At 39.4% G+C, this 20,659-nt stretch overlaps 1 protein-coding gene across 3 annotated transcripts in view; it reads right to left on the reverse strand.

The window, feature by feature from the left end:
• Positions 1–13,842: 13,842 nt before the first annotated feature.
• LMO7 (LIM domain 7) overlaps positions 13,843–20,659 on the reverse strand; it is a 127,017-nt gene continuing 120,200 nt past the window's right edge. For all 3 annotated transcript variants that reach the window (XM_021707375.1, XM_021707374.1, XM_021707373.1), the window contains 4 exons: positions 19,205–19,501; positions 17,136–17,244; positions 15,888–15,990; positions 13,843–14,575 (listed from right to left, as the gene is read on the reverse strand). In XM_021707375.1, coding sequence (XP_021563050.1) covers positions 14,553–14,575; positions 15,888–15,990; positions 17,136–17,244; positions 19,205–19,501 — 532 coding nt within the window. In that variant the 3' untranslated portion in view covers positions 13,843–14,552. The remainder of the gene's footprint in view (positions 14,576–15,887; positions 15,991–17,135; positions 17,245–19,204; positions 19,502–20,659) is intronic.

Below are 20,659 nucleotides of genomic sequence, written 5' to 3' on the forward strand. Positions count from 1 at the left end.
CCAAAGTAATGAAAACAAAGCCATCAAACATCGATGTATTGAAAAAAAGGTTTTCATGATCATTTCCTATCTCATTCCAAGTGCTATTCCACTTTAATAAAAATCTGTTTTTTATAAAATTAACCACATTTGCAAGTTTCTGGTTTCAATTTTTTGAGGCTAAAATTTGCAATAAATAATGCAGCAAAAATAGTATGTTAATAATACTAATATATGAGACTCTCTGAAATCTTATCCTGGTATCTTTTTGATTTTTCCAAATAGCTATTCCATCAATGGGTAAGCTTACACAATTTTTTATCATAAATTGTTCTTAATAAAGAAATCATTTACTGTTGAGTATTTGTCTTCTGGAATGTTTTTCTTTTGACAGTTCATAAAGTAGTTCTTGTATTTAATCCCTGAAACAGAATTTAGCAAATACCGTAAGTTGAGACACAGGCACTGTGTAGCAAACCTCCCACACTTAATTACTTGTTCTCATTCTGGTTTCTTCTTGACTTCAATGTTTTCTTTGCATCTCCCAGCAAAATTTGCTGACAAAGGAACCTCCAGGTTATTTTCAATATATTATTTCAGTCATTTTAACCTCAAAAGGGAGAGCAAAGGTATTTACGTCTCTATCATCTGCGACTGCATAAGAAAATCCCAGAAGCTTTTAAACAGCTATCATTATGTTCAGTGTATTATATCCCATCATGATAGAATTAAATCTTACTTGATGGTAAATATTGCTTTTAAAAACTATAAGAATTTTTCTTTACATTCTTCATAATTAGTTTTTAAAATCTTGCTCAAAAGGTGATAACTGCCACAAGTCAAGTTCAAAACATGCTCAAGTGCTGAAAGCAAACAATCAAGTGAGGTCACCAGCTGACCCTGCACCACTCAAAACTCCCATGTAGTCAGCCCTCAGTGTACATCCTGTTCTCTGTGCTACATGCGACAGATGTAGCCATAACGCCAGGCATATGTGAGTCAACCCTTTTGTGAGATATTAGAGAAACTTAACACTTTCATTTTTCAAACATAGAATACCTTTTTCCAACAAATACAATGAATCACCTTGCACTTCATCTTGGATACCTCTAACCACAAGAAATGAGTTACGGCCAGGTGCGGTGGCTCAAGCCTGTAATTCCAGCAGTTTGGGAGGCCAAGGCGAGAGGATTGCCTGAGCTCAGGGGTTCGAGACCAGCCTGGGCAACTTGGCGAGATCCCATCTCTACAATAAATCAAAAAATAAGCTGGATGTGGTAGCACACACCTGTAGTTCCAGTTGCTTAGAAGGCTGAGGTGGGGGATCGCCTGAGCCTAGCAGGTCGAGGCTGCTGTGGCGGTAAGCGTGCCACTGCACTCCAGCCTGGGCAACAGAGTGAGACTTCAACTCAAAAAAAAAAAAAAAAAAAAATGAGTTATATACTGACAAAACAGGCACTGTTGAGGTCGTTAAAATAAACACTATCCCACTGAAAATTAAGTTCACAGAGATTGTAAGTGCCATTTCATTGTATCTTTTAGTGACAAGCGATGAGCACATATAATAAAGACAATTTGAGAAAAATATATTAATATTTGTAGTCAGAATCATACTAATGTTCTCCCTCTAAAGAAATAGAGCCACAAGGAGAGGATATTTATGTTTTCAGTTGGTAAATATCAAAGTGACTATGGCATGCTGAATAAGTAATTCTCATCCTAATCTCAGAGCCTGTGTTGTTTATAAGACAAAGGGACCTGCAGGTTTGACCAAGGATGTAAGCAAGGAGGCTCTTTCCTGTCTCCTCTGCAGCTGTGAGCCATATTCCTGAGACAAGGACTTGCACATATGCAGAATGAAGGCATTGTGGACATGCTAAACCTCATGTCTATCTGAACTTGAGAGAGCCCCGAAGGCAACATTTTACAAACAAGAGATCCTAGCCTACACGTCTGCTTTGGATGTAGGAATGGCTTCAAGAGCATACATGACCGGAGGGCTTGAACCAGGAGTTCTTTGATGGATGTTTTCCTGCTGCTGTGCTAACAGATTGAAAGGGCAAATGAGCTTCTGACAAATGGAGGAGGAATTCTGTTACAGCCTGAAATGGTAACAGGCAGATCAATGCCTCACATGCAGGTCTGGGACACCAAATTCATTATAGCTCTAATACAGCACTTTAGGTGGAAAATAAAAGTAATAGCAATCACATAAATATTTAAGTTAAAGCCTAAATAGAACCTAAATAAAAAACTGCTGCATTGTTTTCCTGATTCTAATAGGCCTCTCCTGGGGAATTTTGAGTAAGTCTTATTTCTACTCCAATCTAATTTTAATAGCAAAGAGTTGTGATAATCTTCTACAGAAATAGTGTTGGGAAAACTACTTACCTATAAAGAGCTTTGAGAAGCTCTACAGGGAACGTATTAAAAGAGTTCATACAGAGTTGTCAAACCATAATCAAGTGACTTAATAGTTTACCTAAATATGTTAAACAATACCATGGGACATCAGCATGTAGAATTCATAACCTAAAGTGTTTTACATTTAATCATAAATGGATAAATACTAATTCTATCACTTGCTTTCATGAGCTCTTTTATATAAGAAACCTGAAAAAGTATGAGGTATTTCTCACATTTTACAAGTATTCACAGATTACCAGGTTTCCAATTTTTCATCTTATCATTTACCACAAGCTTTTATATTTGCTGCAACACATCAAACTGTCAGTCAAGTAACTACTCTCACATATGATTCTTCTTGGATACAATTGAAGGAAAGATCCTTGCCCCTTCTGTTCATTCTATATCTTTTTTTTTTCTTTTGAGTTGGACTCTCACTCTGTTGCCCAGGTTGGAATGCAGTGGCATACTAACAGCCACCCCAGGGTTGACCTGCTGGGCTCCGGTGATTCTTCCTCCTCAGCTTTTCAAGTAGCCGGAACTACAGTTAACGCCACCATGCCCAGTTAATTTTTTATTTTATTGTAGAGACAAGGTTTTGCCAAGTTGCCCATGGGCTCAGGCAATCTACTCGCCTCGGCCTCCCAAAGTGCTGAGATTACAGGCTTAGCTACAGAGCCCAGTCTTGCTCTATATCTTAAGAAATTCATTGAAAACAACCTGGGCTCGGTGGCTCAGCCCGTAATCCCGTGCCTTGGGAGGCTGAGGTGAGTGAATTGCCTGAGCCTGTGGGTTTGAGACCCGCCTGGGCAACTTGGCAAGACCTCATCTCTACAATAAATCAAAAATTAGCCGGGTGTGGTAGTGCGCGCCTGTAGTTCCGGCTACTCAGAAGGCTGAGGCAGAAGGATAGCGGGAGCCCAGCAGGTCGAGGCTGCGGTGGCCGGAAGCGGCCACTGTACTCCAGTCTGGGCGATGGAGTGAGACTCCAACTCGGAAACAAAAATAAAATATATATTTTTTGAAAGAGTGTATTAAGGCTAACAATGGAGAACACTGGTTGACTCCCCAACATTCATTTCATCACACGCCAATTGATCACCAATAGCTTGATTGTAAGTTGATCTTCACTAAAGGGGATCCTGATTGCCATAAGAATGGGATTACTCTTGGTTCAAAAATTGACAAATAACTCATGTCTGGCCAATGAGAAGAGAAGTATTTTGCAGAAGCCTTCTGGGAAGTTTTCCTACCCCATGAGAGCCATGAGAAGCCAATATCTCTTCTAGTAGATGAGAACAAGAAAGCACGAAGCCTGTTAACCATTTTACAACCATGGTAGTAAGTACCCTTAGGATGAGGGCAACACCGTGGATGGCCAAATGGCCTGGGATAGTGCCAGACCCCGAAATATTTCAAAAGGGAAGTCACTGTGTTTGAGATTCCAAAGAAACGACCTGGAGATGACAGGCGAGATACGGACTTTATGCAGAAACTTACCTACAGGGAAGGTCCAGGGAGGAACAGGCTAAACAGAAAAAACCTGCTCCCAATAACAAAAGTCACATAGGCTATATAACATTTTCCATAGGGTTGTGTGTGGGGTTAAGTGTGAAAAGGGTAGGGCCCAGGTGTAGTGTGAGAACACGCTTATACATCTATCACATGTGTGATTTCTCTCTAGATGTGATATTTTTAGTATTAAATGGACAAAAGGTAACCAAAGGCTATGGGTGTTCATCCCAGTGTGCCCTATCTTGTCTAAACCAGTTTGGTGGAGGGAAGATCACCTCAAGGTGGGGAGGGAGGAATGCACAAGAACATGCACTATGCCCAGCTACAAGATATGGTCAGCAGGCATGGAAAGCACTTCACCCACAGCCTCAACATGACCTGTGTCCCCAGACTTGGAGTCTCAGTGGAGGGCAACATCCCCACTGGCCGCCTCCAGGACCCCTCCCCAGGCTCCAACCCCCTGCATGGGGTCACATTCAGGTTGAGCTCATGCTGCCGGTGTGTGTTATGTCGCCCTCACCTGGGATGAATGATATGCTTCATTACTACTGGACTGCTGGATGACTCAACCTTCCTGACTTCCTCTCAGGAAAGGAAATAAACTTCTATTTAAGTCAATTTGAGGACATTCACACATATTTCCTTTACTATTGAAACCCCAAACCCTATTTCCAACTACCTTTAGACATTTCTAAATGGATGTCAACCCTGCAGTATGTTGACAGAACTCGTCTCCACCCTCAACAAATAGCAGTCTGTAAACTACACACTTGAGATCCCAGAGTTTTACTCATTAACTTGCCTTTTGATCCAGTTCTTAGATACATTGTCACCCAGACATGTCTGGTGGTCTCATTCCTCTGTAAAACAGGCAAACCAAGGTTTAATGGGAATACAAAGTAAGGGAGGAACCACTGGATGCTTATTTATCTCAAATCAGAAATAGTACTGTCTTCCTCGCATGTGCTCTATTAAGATCATCTATCTTAAATATGTAGTTTCAATATCAAGTCTGCTGTGAGATCACTACTCTTCCCTTCTCACATACTGTATTTCTCATAGACCTGGTCTCTTCTACTATGTACCAGAATCCCTTAGGTATATACCTCTCTTCTCCCTATGAGAATGATTGTTTTATATGAGGGGGAATCCAAAAACCCCCGGAATTTATAAAAAATTATGTATTTATTCTTACATGTTTCAAATTTAGTCACCTTCAAAGTACTCTCCATTTGACACAATACACCTATCAAGACCCTTTTTCCACTGCTCAAAACAGTTTTTGAAGTTGTCAGTTTTTATGCTTTTTTTTTTTTTAATGCTTCTGCTGGTTTTTGTTTCGCCTCTTCTACATCAGCAAAAAAAACGTTTCCCTTTGAGGACTTTCTTCATCCTGGGAAACAAAAGAGTCACCTGGGGTGAGGGAGGGTGGGGCATGGAGGGCATGCCATTTTTGGTCAAAAACTGCTGAACATTCAGCGAGGTGTGTGTAGGAGCGCTCGTAAATCACCCATCATGAAATGGGCAAACAGGTGGAAAGAATCTCCAAAAAAGCATTCACTGAAGCCGAAGCCATCCTCTCACAATGCTACCTGGCACACTGCCGCTGATGGGTTCCTAAAACATTTACCTGCAGGGGAGACCTGTATTACAAGGGGGCCACCCTCCAAAATATTATTCCACGTTTTTGGGGTCACACTTGTATTTGTCATATATACTTCTAGTATCTACATGTCTTATGAGGAAGAATCTCGAAGTTTTGTCCTGCCTGCTGTGCATGGAGTTTAAGCACAAATTTAGCTCTTTTTAAATACCATTTTTACTGGCATGAACTAGGACTTGCATTAGCATGCTTTTTAATCCCTCTTCCAGATCATGAGGAAGGATGTTAAAGTACTAAAAAAAAAACAAGTAAAATCCCAACCCTGACACATCCTGTTAGGCATGTCTTTCAACTGGATCAGGCAGTAGTTATTATTCTATGTCTCTCTCTGTTTGAATTCAGATAGTTTTGGGGGGTTTTGGCTAGTTTTCACTGCTACCTATGAACCTTCTAAGTAAAAATGCTAAGATTAAATTCCTAAACAAATTTAATGTGTATGCTACTTTCCTTCCTAAATTTAGCACCGAAGAAGTTCCATGTCTGAATGTATGTAAGGGATAAAGTCATTTTCTTTATGTTCATACCTATATCCATAAAACAGAAATGTTTGCTTTCTCAGGAATATTGGAAGAAGAAATCGTCCCTTCTATCTACTCTCACTCACTTCTTCCTGTGGGGGAAGAGTAACCAATACTACCCCCCCTCTTTGGGACAGGCTGAATGTTAGAAGTAGCCACACACATGTGACCTGCTCCCTCAACCACTCTGACCTTGTCTTTTGAAGCTTCTTATCCACAGACCACATATGGTCCTCTCTCCTCTACATGTCAGTCCACAAGCCTAAAGGATGAAGAGTTCTTTTCTTTGATGCTCAGTCACTCAGCTCAGTTCAAGTGCCTGGAAAGTTTCCAACAGAAATGAAGCTGATATTTTCGATCCTTATTTCCTATAAAAGGTTCCCAATTGGCTCAGCACTGAGAAAAGAGAGGTATGATTAATTGCCTACACACACATAATTACCTACACACACATAATTACCTACACAGTTTCAAGTGTGTGAACTGAAGAAATGATGGCAAGATGTCTGCACCTATTGCCTCTAAGTGAAAGATACAAAGAAGTTTCAGAAACATTTGACATCTTGAAACACAGAACTTACTTTTGCCCTAATATGGCATCTAGACAGCAATTTCTGACTCAGCCTCTCCCTGCTTCCCACAAAGTATAAAGACATTGGAAATAAAAATTCTTAGTACTAAGATATAAAACTGGCAATCTAATGATAAAATCTGGGGGAATTTCCATCAACTATCATGAAGCTGAACTGTGAATCAAAACTTAAGAACCAAAGCATTTGTGTTGCTTGAAATGGGACAGAGTGGCCAAGGCCTGCATCTGGTTTCAGAGACCCAAGGTCTGCTGAGAACACTGCAGAGTGGAAGGTACCACCCAGCTGGCTGGCTCTGCGCCTCTTGAGGAAGTCAGTGTTCCTTTCTTTCCACAATATTCAGAAGCTCCTGGGAATTGCAGGGCAGAGGAAGGAGGAGAAGGACAGCGTGTGTTTAGAGGTGATACACAACATACTGGGAAGTGCAGTTCCAGTTGCTTACTGGTAACCTTATGAGGAAGGGAACAGACAGAAAGTGGCCTAGAGACAGTTTTCCATATTCTCCCTCAGTTCACCAGACTGGGAAAATAGGCAAAAGCATCAGGCCCTTTTAGTTAAAGGTTGCCAGGCACTGAAAACTAACCTATCTACCATATACATGAAGTCCTCCCCACACCTGCCAAGTGAACCTTTAAGAAGGACAATCCACAAAAACAAATATGTTAGTGATCAGGGAAAATGTCACAAACTGATCTCCAATTATCGGCTCTTGGTCCTCATTTTATTGGTGCTCTGGGAAGCGTTTGATCCAACAGGTCTTGCCCTCTTTAAAACAGGCTCTTGACTTGGCTTCCAGTCTGGTACCTTCTCCTGCGTCACTGGACACTTTTCTGTATCTCTAACCTGTAATGTTTGAGGGCCTCAGGACTCAATACTTGGACATCTTCACTCTCGTTAGTTAGAACCTTGAGACGTTCTCTTGATTCTCAGCTTAAATTCCATCTGTACACTGATTACTGACTCTATATTTGTTTCCAGCCTGGACTTCTCCCTTGCACAGTCAGCTCCAACACTGCCATTTAGGTACCTAATAGACTGCACAACCTCACCATGCTTGGAAACCAAACCTTTTATTGCCCTGCCCCAATACGCTCTCCCCTCTCCCCCTAACCTTCTCCATTTCAGAAAAAAGGCTATTTCATTTTATTCCAGTTGCTTAGGCCAACATTTGAGATTCACCTTTGACTCAGCTCTTTGTCTTGCTTCATCCAATCTATCAAATTCTATCAGTCTCACCTTAAACATACACACACACACACACACACACACACACACACACTATAATCTCCTCACTGCCTTCCTACTCCCACCTTTTGAAGCAAATGTCATCTTTTGTCTGGATAATTTCAATAGACTCCCGATAGGTCTCCCTGCTTTTACCTCTGCCCATCTGCCATCTGTTGTTCACACAGCAGTCTGTAGGAGTCCTTTTAATAAGTCAATTCAAGGCATATAGACCAATGGAACAGGATAGAGATTCCAGAAGCAAAACCTCAATTTCTCAACCAACTCATCTTTGACAAAGCCTCCACCATCAATCACTGGGTAGAGAAGACTCTATTCAGTAAATGGTGCTGGGAAAACTGGCTGATCACATGCAGAAGATTAAAACAAGACCCCTCCCTATCACCATACACAAAAATTATCTCTCAATGGATGAAAGATTTAAATGTAAAACCTCAAACCATAAGAACCTTAGAAAATGCAGGAGACACTCTTATGGAAATTGGAACTGGCAACTAATTCCTGATCAAAACCCCAAGTGCCCATGCCATAAGAGATAAGATAGACAAGTGGGACCACATCAAATTGACAAGCTTCTGCAAGGTCAAAGAAACCATTGAGAGAACGGGGAGACAGCCCACAGACTGGGAAAAAAATATTTGCCAACTGTATATCTGACAAAGGCCTAAAAGGATCTACAGGGAACTCAAACATGCCGAAAAGAAAAAAACAAACAGCCCCATTACAAAGCGGGCAAAAGATATAAATAGATACTTCTCAAAAGAAGACATACAAGCAGCCAACAGATACATGAAAAAATGCTGCCTCACTAGTCATCAAAGAAATGCAAATTAAAGCCACACTGAGATACCACCTAACTCCAGTCAGGATGGTTGTTGGGAGCTGGCCGTGGAGGCCTGCCTGAGCGTTAGGGATCCAGGCGGGCTGCGGACCCTGAGACCACCAGGTTTGGTTTAGGAGCTGAAGGCCCATTCCCTCCTCCTTTCTTTGTTGTTGGCATTACCCACTGGCAGGGACTTTTATGATCTAAGCATGAAGACCTGAGAATATGACAGGCATGGCTGACTCTAGAGATCCATTGTTCCCGTTTCTCACAGACTGCGGTTTCGGCTTTAAACTTAACACAGTTCAAACTCAGATCACATTTGGGAGCCTTATACATGATACAAGCTTCTTTATAAGATTTAAAAGTATATTTGAAGAATTCATATATACATTTAGAGAGCTGTTTCCAGCTTTAGATGGTATAGATGATTATCTACAGTTACCAAAAATGGCCCAGCACGAACTTTGGACTGGGCCACATTCTAAGAGCCCAGCATCCACTTTGGGCTGGGCTGCATTCTTTTAAACCGGTTCTTTAGTTACAATTAGTGCAGGTTTTTTCTACTTATAATAGAAACTGAATTTATTTTATTCATAGAAAGTATTTTAGAATAGGTCATGCTACGTCAAGGAATTATGTTAGTCCAAGCATGATCAAACATGATACTTTAAGGTTTTATAAGAATACAGCTAACTTTAGAAATTTCATTGTTCCCACTTTCTACTAATTGTGATTTTGGCTTTAGTACAATTATAGTTTGTATTTGGGTTTATTTTAGAAGCTTTATTGTTGATGATCAGCTTTATATACTAGGATTAGGAATTAGAAACTTTTATAAAAATTAAGATGATACATAGGATTCTAAAATAGCCATTTTGTTAAGAGATCATAATCAATTGTTCCTGGAAATGGCCCAGCGTGATCTTTGGACAGGGCCACATTCTTTAGGAACTGGTTTGAGCTATAATTAAGAGTTTTTTATAGTACAGGTAAAGTTAACACAGAATAGAAAGGTATTAGGATTTTAGTCAATTATTAGGTGCTGGGTATGTATAAGTTTTAGAAGTTATCGATTATTAGGATTTTATAATGTTAGAATTGTAATATTGCTTTTGAGGAATATAAACCAAGCATGAGGAACAGTAAGATAATTTTGGGATTGTCCTTCCTCATGCTTGGGAAAACGCCTGGTGGGTGGGGGACGCCCCTCATCCACCTGGCTTTGTGTTCACGTAATAGTCTTGTGATTTTATTGGGATTGTCCTTCCTCATGCTTAAGAAAACACCTGGTGGGGGGGGATGTGCCTCATCCACCTGGCCTTGTGTTCACATGAAAGTCTTGTGATTTAACATATGAAAATTTGGGATAAAAGACTCACGGTTGGTCCCGATAAACGGCTTCTGCTCATTTCACTGAACAGTTGTCCACTTTCTTTCTTTCTCTTTCTTCCTCTTTATATCTATCCCTCCATCTTTCTTTCTTTTAATATCTATCCCTACTACAGAATCAGCTTCTGCACTAGACAGAGTCCAGTCTCTTTCTTTCTCCTTATTTCTCCAGAATATTCGCCGACGCTGCCCCACCTTCCAGGGACCTTCTAAATCTCTTTTGGGGGGCTGGCCCCCCATAGGATGGCTATCATCAATAACTCAAAAAACAACAGATGCTGGAGAGGATATGGCGAAAAGGGAACACTTCCACACTGTTGGTGGGAGTGCAAGCAAGTATAGCTTCTGTGGAAAACAGTGCGGAAATTCCTAAAAGTTCTAAAAATCAACCTCCCGTACGACCCCACAATTCCCATACTGGGAATATACCCAGAGGAACTCAAATCACTCTATGAAAAAGATACCTGTACACATATGTTTATTGCAGCATTGGTCACAACAGCAAAAACATGGAACCAACTGTGCTGCTCATCAAAAGAGGACTGGATTTAAAAATGTCATTTATATACATGATAGACTATTACACAGCCATAAAGGTCAAAACTATTAATTTTGCAGCAACTTGGATGGACTCAGAGGCTGTAATACTGAGTGATCTATCACAGAAACAAAGAACCAAGTATCACATGTTCTCACTCATAAGCGGAACTTGAACATCTATCATAATACTATAAGGGATTGGCAGTAGCGAGAAACTGCAAGGGGAGGGTGGGGGTGGAAGTGGCAGTAGTGGAAAACTGCTAGGGGAGGGGGGGCACACCTATCAACAAGGGTACCTGCATAATAAACATTTGTATACCTAACCCTGAATTGTACTCCACATATTTAAAATAAAAAATTTATTTAAAAAAAAGTTCCTTTCATTTCTTTGCCCAAAACTCGCCAGTGTCTTCCTTTCAGAGTAAGAGCCAATGTCCTGGAATGATTGCTGACCTGACCCTCCTCACATCTCCTACAATCCTCCTCACTTGCTCCACTCCAACCACATGGTTGCTCTGAACACAACAAATATTCTCCTTCCTCAAGACTTTGGCTCTCTCTGTTCCCTATGTCTAGAAGGTCTTTCCTTCAAGTATCTGTATGTTTTCCATCCTTATTCCTTCAGAGTTTGGCCCAAATGTTAAAGAGTCTGTCTCTGACAATCCACAGGAAAGAGGACTGTCAAACTCCCATTTCTTGCCCCTTTTCCCCATCCTCCTTACCCTGAGTATTTCTTCTTTATTGCCTTTATCACAATCTGCATGCTCAATTTTTGTGACTTGCTCTATCATTTCCCTTACCTAGAAAAATAAGCACAGTCAGAGCAAAGTGTTTATTCTTGCTGTATTCACAGTGCCTAAAGCATTGCCTGATACATAGTTTGAATTTTAAAAATGTGTCGAATGATTGATCTTCTCGTTTCTGGATGAACTAACAAATACCCATAGGCTTACACAAATGTAGAATCAGTATCCTAGAAGAAAATATCTCTGGATATCTTACTTGTAATTTGAGTAACAAAAATGTTATCACTGAAGTAAGGTAAAGTAAGAAACAAGAGGAAAATTGTCATAAGAAAACTAGAGAGAAGAAAAACCAACAGGTTAAGATGAAAAGACAAAAGACTTAGATGAAAAGGAGTAAAGATCAGAAAAGATGTTGGGTAAGAAAACCAAAAAGATGACTCAAGAATTAAAGCATGTACTGGGGGCAGTAACAAGCAGAATAAATAGGGCAGAAATGAAGTAGTGGTTCATTCATGCATTTACTCCACCACTGCATGTTGAGGGCTACTCTTTGTCAGGCAGAAAACAAGGCAACAGAAATTCACCTTCAGGAACATGCAATGAAGTGGACGAGCCCATGTACTGCTTGTTGAAGTCTAAGCTGGTAGCACATTTCCAGAAAACACTTTGGCACCATGTATCATGAGAACCTTAAAATGCATAATCTGAGCCATAATCTCATGTCTATAAAAATAATAAAGATATGCTCATAGAGTACATAATAGAATTTACAAAAATAAATGTTAAAATTTTAGATATTAGAAACAACTGAAAAGTACACAATAGAATGATCAGCTGATTATTACCAGAGCCAAACAATGGAGCACTATGCAATCATTAAAAAGGATAAACAAACATAACTTTAACAGGCTGGCACAGTGTCTCACACCTGTAATCCCAGTGCTTTAGGAGACTGAAAAAAGAGAATTGCTTGAGGCCAGGAGTTTCAGACCAGCCTAGACAACATAGTGAAATTCCATTTCCACAAAAAATAAAATTAAAAAAATTAGCCTGAGGCTGGGCACAATGGCTTATGCCTATAATCCCAGCACTTTGGGAGGCCAAGGTGAGAGGATTGCCTGTGCCCACGGGTTCAAGACCAGTCTGGGTAATTTGGTGAGACCTCATCTCTACAATAAACAAAAAAATTAGCCGGGCATGGTAGTGCTTGCCTGTAGTTCCAGCTACTTGGAAGGCTGAGATGGAAGAATCACACGAGCCCAGCAGGTCAAGGCTGCAGTAGCTCTGAGTGTGCCACTGCATTCCATCCTGGGTGACAGAGTGAGATTCCAACTAAAAAAAAAAAAAAATTAGCCTGGCATGGTGGCGCATGCCTGTAGTCCTAGCTACTTGGGAAGTTGAGACAGGAAGATACCTATACCAGGTGTTCGAGGCTGCCATGAGCTATGATCACACTGCAGCCTGCATAAAAGAGCAAGACTCTGTCTCTTAAAAAATAATAATTTTAAGACATGGATAAATTCACAATCCAATGTTAACTAAAAACAAAGAGTAAATAACTATATGCAGAATGAGTTCAAACAGGGCTCTTGCCTTTGGAGTTTGGGACTGAGAATTATATTCTCTTTATATATATATATGCTTTGGTATATTTGACAAGTCATCCTCAATAAACACATATTACTTTAATAATCAGAAAAAAGAATATATACTAAATTATACATAATTTTTCATTTTCTCCCATATGAACATCTAACTATATATTTTAAACCTATCCCAATACAGTTCTCATTTCCTAGCATTATTCACTCCACTTATGTTATTACAAAAGATTCAACAAGTTCATATTTTTGCTCAAAGTATGCTGAAGTTTTGTGTTCTTGCATTCCCATTCCAGATTTCTGAAACATTAGAGTACATTTTTTTGTTTTATAGATTTTTTTTTTTTTTTTTTTGAGTAAGCAGGATTTATTGAGAGGACAGAGAAGCTTCCACGGTGGGAGGGGACCTGAAGGGGTTGTCCCTATAGGTTTTCTAAACACAGTTATTTGCTTCTTTTACCACTGAGGCAGCAAAAGAAAATACTTTATTCAGCCGATCCAAGCCACTCAAATCCCTCTTACTATAAAAATTGTATTATATTCAAAACATCCCTCTTACCATAAAAATTGTATTATATTCAAAACATAACTATCAAAAATAAAGTTCTTCACAACATTTTTCAGTCAAAACAACAAGATTGTGGTATAGTTTCACAGGTTTATATGTCAAGATTTGTCAAATTGTACACTTTAAATAGGTGCAGTTTATTATGTCAATTATACCTTAGTAAGCCTGCTACATAAAACATAATATCAAAAAAGGACACATATGTAAGTATAAGTAAAAGGCCTAAAGATAAACATGCACACACAAGAACCACAACTTAAATGCATCAGCAAGTTTATTTACAAATGCAAATGAACAGAATGACTCACTAGTTTCTAGAGAAAACTTCAGGTATACAAACCATGATTATTTTTCATTAATGAAAATAAGCAGCTTTCTATTGAAAATTGCTTCACAACAATTCTGATAAAGAAAATAGAGCCCCTTTATCAAGCAAATACAATGTTTCATAAACTGAATTTTTAAATTGTATTCCATAGGCAGAAAGAAGGATACAGAAAGCAAATATGGGGATGAATTTGAATGAAATTTTCCATATGGTTCTGCATTAATTTAGTATACATTACAATAAACAGAGCAAATGCAATTACATATTTATATTAACTATTTCAATAATGTTTAATTTAAAAAAACAATAAAATATTGTCTTCAAAACACCACTGGAAAGTCAAACTAGATTATTTTCAGCCTCAAACATATTTAATAAGTTCTTGTTTTTTCCTTGTGCTTTTAAGATGCTGAAGTAAATACTGCACTTCTCCCCATACATAATTACCTTCTCATAAATACACAACAAAAATACAGGTTCTACCAAGACTATTCCTATGTAATCTAAAGAGGCAAAAAAAAAAAGGTTATTTCTTTATAAAAGAGCAAAAAAGACATACAACACATATTTATAGATCTACATCAGCAGCAACCACCTCTTCTTCTATCTGCAACAGTGCTTTCGCATGGAGGTTTACATCACATGGCGGTTGGCCGTCCAGCTGATCAGGCAAGGAGAGAAGAAAGAAAAGGGCTTAGATTCCAAAACATGTGAATATTGCCACCTGGGATACATAGCCGTCATCACTCAGATGAGGTAGAAAGAGTAACCTGTCACTCACTCTTAGGAGAAAAGCTCGGCAAGTCACAGCCTCTGGGCTCTAGAATTCTTTATTTGTAAAAATGGAGTAAAAATTAGCTTGTTGATATAGCAAAAAGTTACACTCAACTCTCTATTATTTGTATTGGAGGAGAGAAAAGGCATGGGCAGTTTTACAATAATGATTCAAAAAATCATTTCTATTTGGCTTTGGAATTTGATTAGAGAGAGAAAGGCGCACACAGATACACACACTCCCCCCGTACATGCCCAGCCTTGACTTTCTCCAACCTCAGCATCAGCATCCAGGAAAGGACTGGACAGCTGCAGTCAGAAGGCTCAGAGCCCATGGACAGATAAGAGAGAGTTGACTGGGCTTAAGCCATTTTCAAAGCACTCTTCACATAGGGGCCAAATAAATACCTCAGAGTTCAAAAGCAAATGGTTTTGCTGATACCACTTGTAACACCCTTTCACAATAAGGAAGAAATAGACGTTACCAGCATCAAGGTTCAAAATATAAATAGCAGTAACAGTTGTCTTGCTTTATCTCTAAACAATATACAACCTAATTGTGCTGTCCTACCTTTTACAACACAAATACATACTTAGACGTGAAGCAGCATATGAAGTTTTTGAAAAACTCAATTTTTTCAAAAATTAAACACCATATTAATCAGAATTCATAATCTTTTAAAAATATCGCAAATATTTATGTGATTATATATTGACATTAGCATAAAATGAAATTCACTATTACTTGAAGTTGGTCATATTCTAAATCACATAATTAAAGTCCATTAATAAATACTAGAAATAAGTTGCTGGTGAGAAACCAATCATTAGTACAGAAACAGATTACAGCCTACACAGAAGATTCACTTAACTGTCTGTTTGGGTTTGTCTATTCTTTTTCTCGAGTCATTAGAGGTTTCTGCAGACCCTGAGCAGACAACAGAAGACAGCTTCCTGACTTTTGGACACATGCTCTTCTCTAATTCCTTAGCCCCACAATCCATCCTGTGTAGCTAAAATCCTGGGCAGTGACCCATTCACTATATACGCTCTTTAATGGGGACACACTAAGATTCCTAAAACTTAGAATCCTAAGGCAGCGGACTTGAGGGGGCACTGGCTGGAGGTTCAGGAAAATGCATGGGAACGCGAGGTCTCCTTAAAAGACAAGAAATTTTCTCTCTGATTTGTTCTCTTACATTTGAATCTGAGATAGCAGTCGTTGCAGTACAGTTGGTGGTTTCTGATCCTGACTTCGGCTCCTGAGGAGGAGCCTCCGAGGTCACACTCACAGGCCACACACTAGGGGACAAAAGAAGAACATCCCTAATCAGTCAGCTCAAGAAAACTCGGGGTGCTCCCAGGGAGAAGAAAAATAAATGAGCAGAATGTAGCTTCTAAGTTTTTAGATACATTTCAGCAAAGATTGGAAAAAAAAAAAAAAAGGCCAAAAGATGATTAGTGATTAAAATCAAGCCCACCAGATAAGACATTAAAGAATTCATAAAGCAAATATCAAGAGCCAAGATGATCAGTCTAAACACATCTCCAAAAAGTAAGAAAAAATTGCTAATTGGTTTAAAGAAATTTAGTTTTCCTTCTTCCCAGGGAAGGGCAGGGTAAGGCCCCACATGAAAGAGCAGGCCAGGTGAATGAATGAAGACTGGGTTTCTGGCCCTCTGCTCTGGGATGGGCCTCTCCCAGCACCCCCGCTGCACTAGCTTGGCAAGTGTTCCCATGCGGTGCCTCACTTCAAGGCTGGATATATCAGTTCCACGTGCCCAAACTCTAATTATCTTGACTCATTCTGCTCTGCCCAGGAACAGCCCAAGCCAGCAATGTACAAGCTTAAACAAGTTGTGGTCTGCAGGACTCCAGCATCAACAACTCGAACCTTTCTCTAGCCCAATGTAAGTTCAAGAATCTAACAGATGTGTCTCTAGAGACAGATACTGCAAAACTGAGCTATTACAGCGTCAGTTCCCTCTTATGTGCAAAAATCTATCAGGTTTAAGCAGGCTGTGCAATTATAAAAATATCTACAGTGTTTTTCCTTCCATAGTGTCCCTGTTAAACGCTAGGCTTTCAGACACTGTGATAATTGCATGTGCTGGTCCATGCCCTAAACAACACTGGTGAGTTGTTGGTAAATTATATTTCAAGTATGCCTCTGACAGCACCTTAGAGAAAGCATTTAAGACTGTAAATTCATAGCATCCTAACATAGTAGATAAGAAATGCTTACTTTTTCCAGATTTAATTCTTAAAACAAGGTTCAAGATTTGAGAACTAAGCAGCAGCAAGCGATTTGTGATTCAAATGCAGCACAGACTAATGAACACAGCGCCTAGTTTGTTAGTGGTACATCCACACCCAGCAGCTCACAGAAGCCATGCGCGCACCAAGCAAAGCTTTGCAAGTCTGCAAGCTGTTTGTCTCAGTCTCACCTTAAAACAATGTAAATGATAACAAAGACCCAGGGACTCGATGACCATGGCAGCTCCTTTGCCCAGAATGTTATTACAGTAGGAGCACATGCGCTTCCCACTGACTGACCTAGACGCAGAACGAGAATGGAATGGAGGCTTTCACCTGTGTAGCTCAAGGTTCTTATTTTTTAAAATCATGCTCTGGTATTAGCATTAATAACGATTTCAGAAAGGCTCTAGATGTGTATCTGTGGGAGGACAACATTTACCAGGCAACTAAAGCATACCTTGATTACACTATAACCTGGAATGATCTCCATGGCAGCTCTGTGACCCTTGGCACCTATTCATGTAAATGACCAATTTTGCTGTAATGAGTCCATCCTGTACTCCATGCTTTCCACCTTAGATCACACCTGCACTCAGCAATAGTCTCCCCCCATCTAATCCACCTACATCTTCTTGCCAGTTAAGCCTACCAAAGCACACAACTCTAATCATATGATCCCACCACCCAGAATGCTAAGAGAAGCCTCAACTTCCTTCTAGGGGCACTGTAAATTCCCTACAACCTACCTTCTCAGCCTTATTTTTTACCCCCTTTCTCAGTTACCCAGTTTTCTAGTTAAACAGAAGTGTCAGCACTTTCCAATGTGTCTCTGGCTTTTATGATTGCCAAAGGAAATGAAAAGTGCCTGACAGTTACCATTTACACGGGGAAGGAAGGTTTTTCCTTTACTTTGGGACACAGGTCTTAGCTCCTTTCCTGTGGCAAGATGGTACCCCTTCTTCCTTACCTTTGTAATCCTACAGCAGAAACACAACACTTTAGTGGCACAGAACAGTGCATGGCTGCCAAGTATCTGATATTTAAAGGGCCACTTCCTACATTAAAACCTTCTTAGGGCAGAGAAGCCCACAGCCTGTCCCTCTACTCCCTGCTCTCGTAGAGTGGGGCTCTCAGGAAGTAAATGGGTACTCTCTCCTCTTCCTTCTTCCCACTCCATAGACTTCATCTCCTTACCCCATAAATTTACCTTAAATTGTGCCCCCCTTCTCTCAATTCAAACTCTCTGATACCCACTTTGTAGATTCTGGTACCTGTAACATCATTTTGGATCAATATAAAACATGTTTTCTTATCCAAACCTCTTATTTGATAGTCAAACAAAAATTCCAGCATTAATCAATGTGGAAATCTATTTAATTTGTCATTACAGTCATTAAAATATCCATTTTACATATACTGTTTGCAATGAAAAGTAGTAAATGCCAGCACTCCCTTGTGCTGTTGCATGTATTTCTGTGAAACATAAAAGATCTGTGGAGAAGCAATGCTGATCTAAAAACCCAACCAAAGCAGATATCTGAGCTTCACTCCATATCAAAAAACAGTTTCTAGTTAAGACCCTATCATAACTTACACACTTCCTGTGTCACGTGACCTACAAAATACAACTGAACAAAAAGTTGGCCAACTAGAACAGCCAAGTAATGATTTGGCCATTAAAAACCCCAAAAGCAAGCTCTAACCTAATTAACATTCCTTTAATCTAGCCAGTTAAAAAGTTCCCCAGACTGTCGAGCTGCATTGTAATGCTTTCTTTTCTTTTCTTAACTAAGTAGTTCATATAAAGTGAGTTTGAATTACAGTGTCATGAAAATAGTACTTTAGTACTTTGGTGTAATGAAAGCAGATACTTTATAATACTGCTTTCACCCGAAATCTGAGGAGTATTCATGAGCTACTGTGTGTTTCTCCAACTCCACACGGAGAACTATTCAGGTGCATCTTACATCTAAGACAGTGACCACAGCACAGGCAAACGAGACAGCGGCAACAAGTAGATGTCCTCAAGGTGTCCAACGGCCTCACAAGGCATCTAGAAATGCTATTTGGTTCGAATTGCATGGAACACTATTAAGAAAGCCTTCTTAAATGATTTCATAAAAGAACACTGAATTTGACACATTCCAAAGGACTTGTTTTTCTTTTTCTTTGGAAAGCTTGGACGAGATTTGAGGGAAATTTCAATGACAAAATATTTGAGAGTAGGAGAAGGAAAGAAGAAACAGGAAGGACTCACCTGTTGCGTAGCTGAGAGCCTGACTGTGAAGCAGAAGGGGAATGGCTTCTCGGGGTGGGGGACCGTGCAGTGGTCACACCTGTGGCAGCTGTCTTCACAGGGCCAGCTGAAGGCTGGGGCACACTGGAGGAGGGGTTCCGCATGTAGGCACGGTTTGACGTGGACACCAGCTGAGGTGGTGGGCGACTGAAGTCTTGAACGGAGGAAGAAGCATAGAAACCTGTAGGCTGATTGAGCCAAGGGGACTGTCTCCAAGAACTGGATCGTGGGGAGTCCAGGTTATCTAAAGATTCACCTCTGAAACACAAAAAGGACTCATCAACATAAAGTGGTATGTTCAACTGGAAATCTATTTAATTTGTCATTACAGTCATTAAAATATCCATTTTACCTATTTTTCACACAGGTATTACTCTAAGAAGTCCAGTTATATATACAGATGCTCTTTCATTTATGATGGGGTTATGTCCCAACATATTCATCTCAAGTTTAAAATATCATTAAGTCAGAATGTATGGAACTTGCCTAATCTACCAATCATCACAGCTTGGCCTAGCCTACCTTAAACATGCTCAGAACACTTCCATTAGTCTACAGTTGGGCAAAATCATCAAACACAAAGCCCATTTGATAATAAAGACTTTAAAATCTTATGTAATTTTTGAATATTCTGGTGAAAGTGAACAACAGAATGATCTATGAGTACTTGTGGTATGGTTTCTACTGAATGCTTATCACTTTCACACCATCATAAAGTCAAAAAACCATAGGTTGAACCATTGATAGTGCAGGACCAACAGTAAAATTACCTTTAACAAGTTGCTTTCATCTTCAGAGGCATCATGATGTTTTACATATCAGTCAACTTTATTTTTATTTTTAATCACTTGGTGCTTAGGCAAAAGAATAAATACCAACTAAACTGGAAAGAAAAATACTAAAAAATAAAAATAAAAAATAAAAGCTAATATTGTACTAAGGCTAAGAAGACAGATATTTATCTTTAAATCTTAAACAGTTTAGACACACCAAAGTCTGTCTTAAAATTCAACCAAAAATACATTTTAAGCACTTAAATACGACAGGTAATAGACTAGACATTTTCACAAAAATATGAAACTTACTTCATCTTTATTACACTAAGATTTTTTTTTTTTTATCTCAAAAAAGTGGTCTTGTTCATGTAAGAGCCTGTCAGAGGTGGAACTGGCTTTCAAAACAAAGTCCCCTGATTCTAAAGCAACCCAGGCCATGGCTCCTGGAAAGCCCTCATTCATGTACCACTCAAACCCCTAAGATTAAAAACCATTTAATGTATCCATTATAGGAGCATTCATCAGCCACTTCTTTAAATTGGATATGCATTTAAAATAGGATTTAGCTCACAACAGAATTTAAATACAATGTTTGAAAATCTCTCTTAAAGTCATACATTAGAACATATCTACATAAATT

This window comes from Carlito syrichta, unplaced genomic scaffold, assembly GCF_000164805.1.
Source record: "Carlito syrichta isolate Samal-C Ts95f unplaced genomic scaffold, Tarsius_syrichta-2.0.1 Scaffold316894, whole genome shotgun sequence".
Lineage (NCBI taxonomy): Eukaryota > Metazoa > Chordata > Mammalia > Primates > Tarsiidae > Carlito > Carlito syrichta.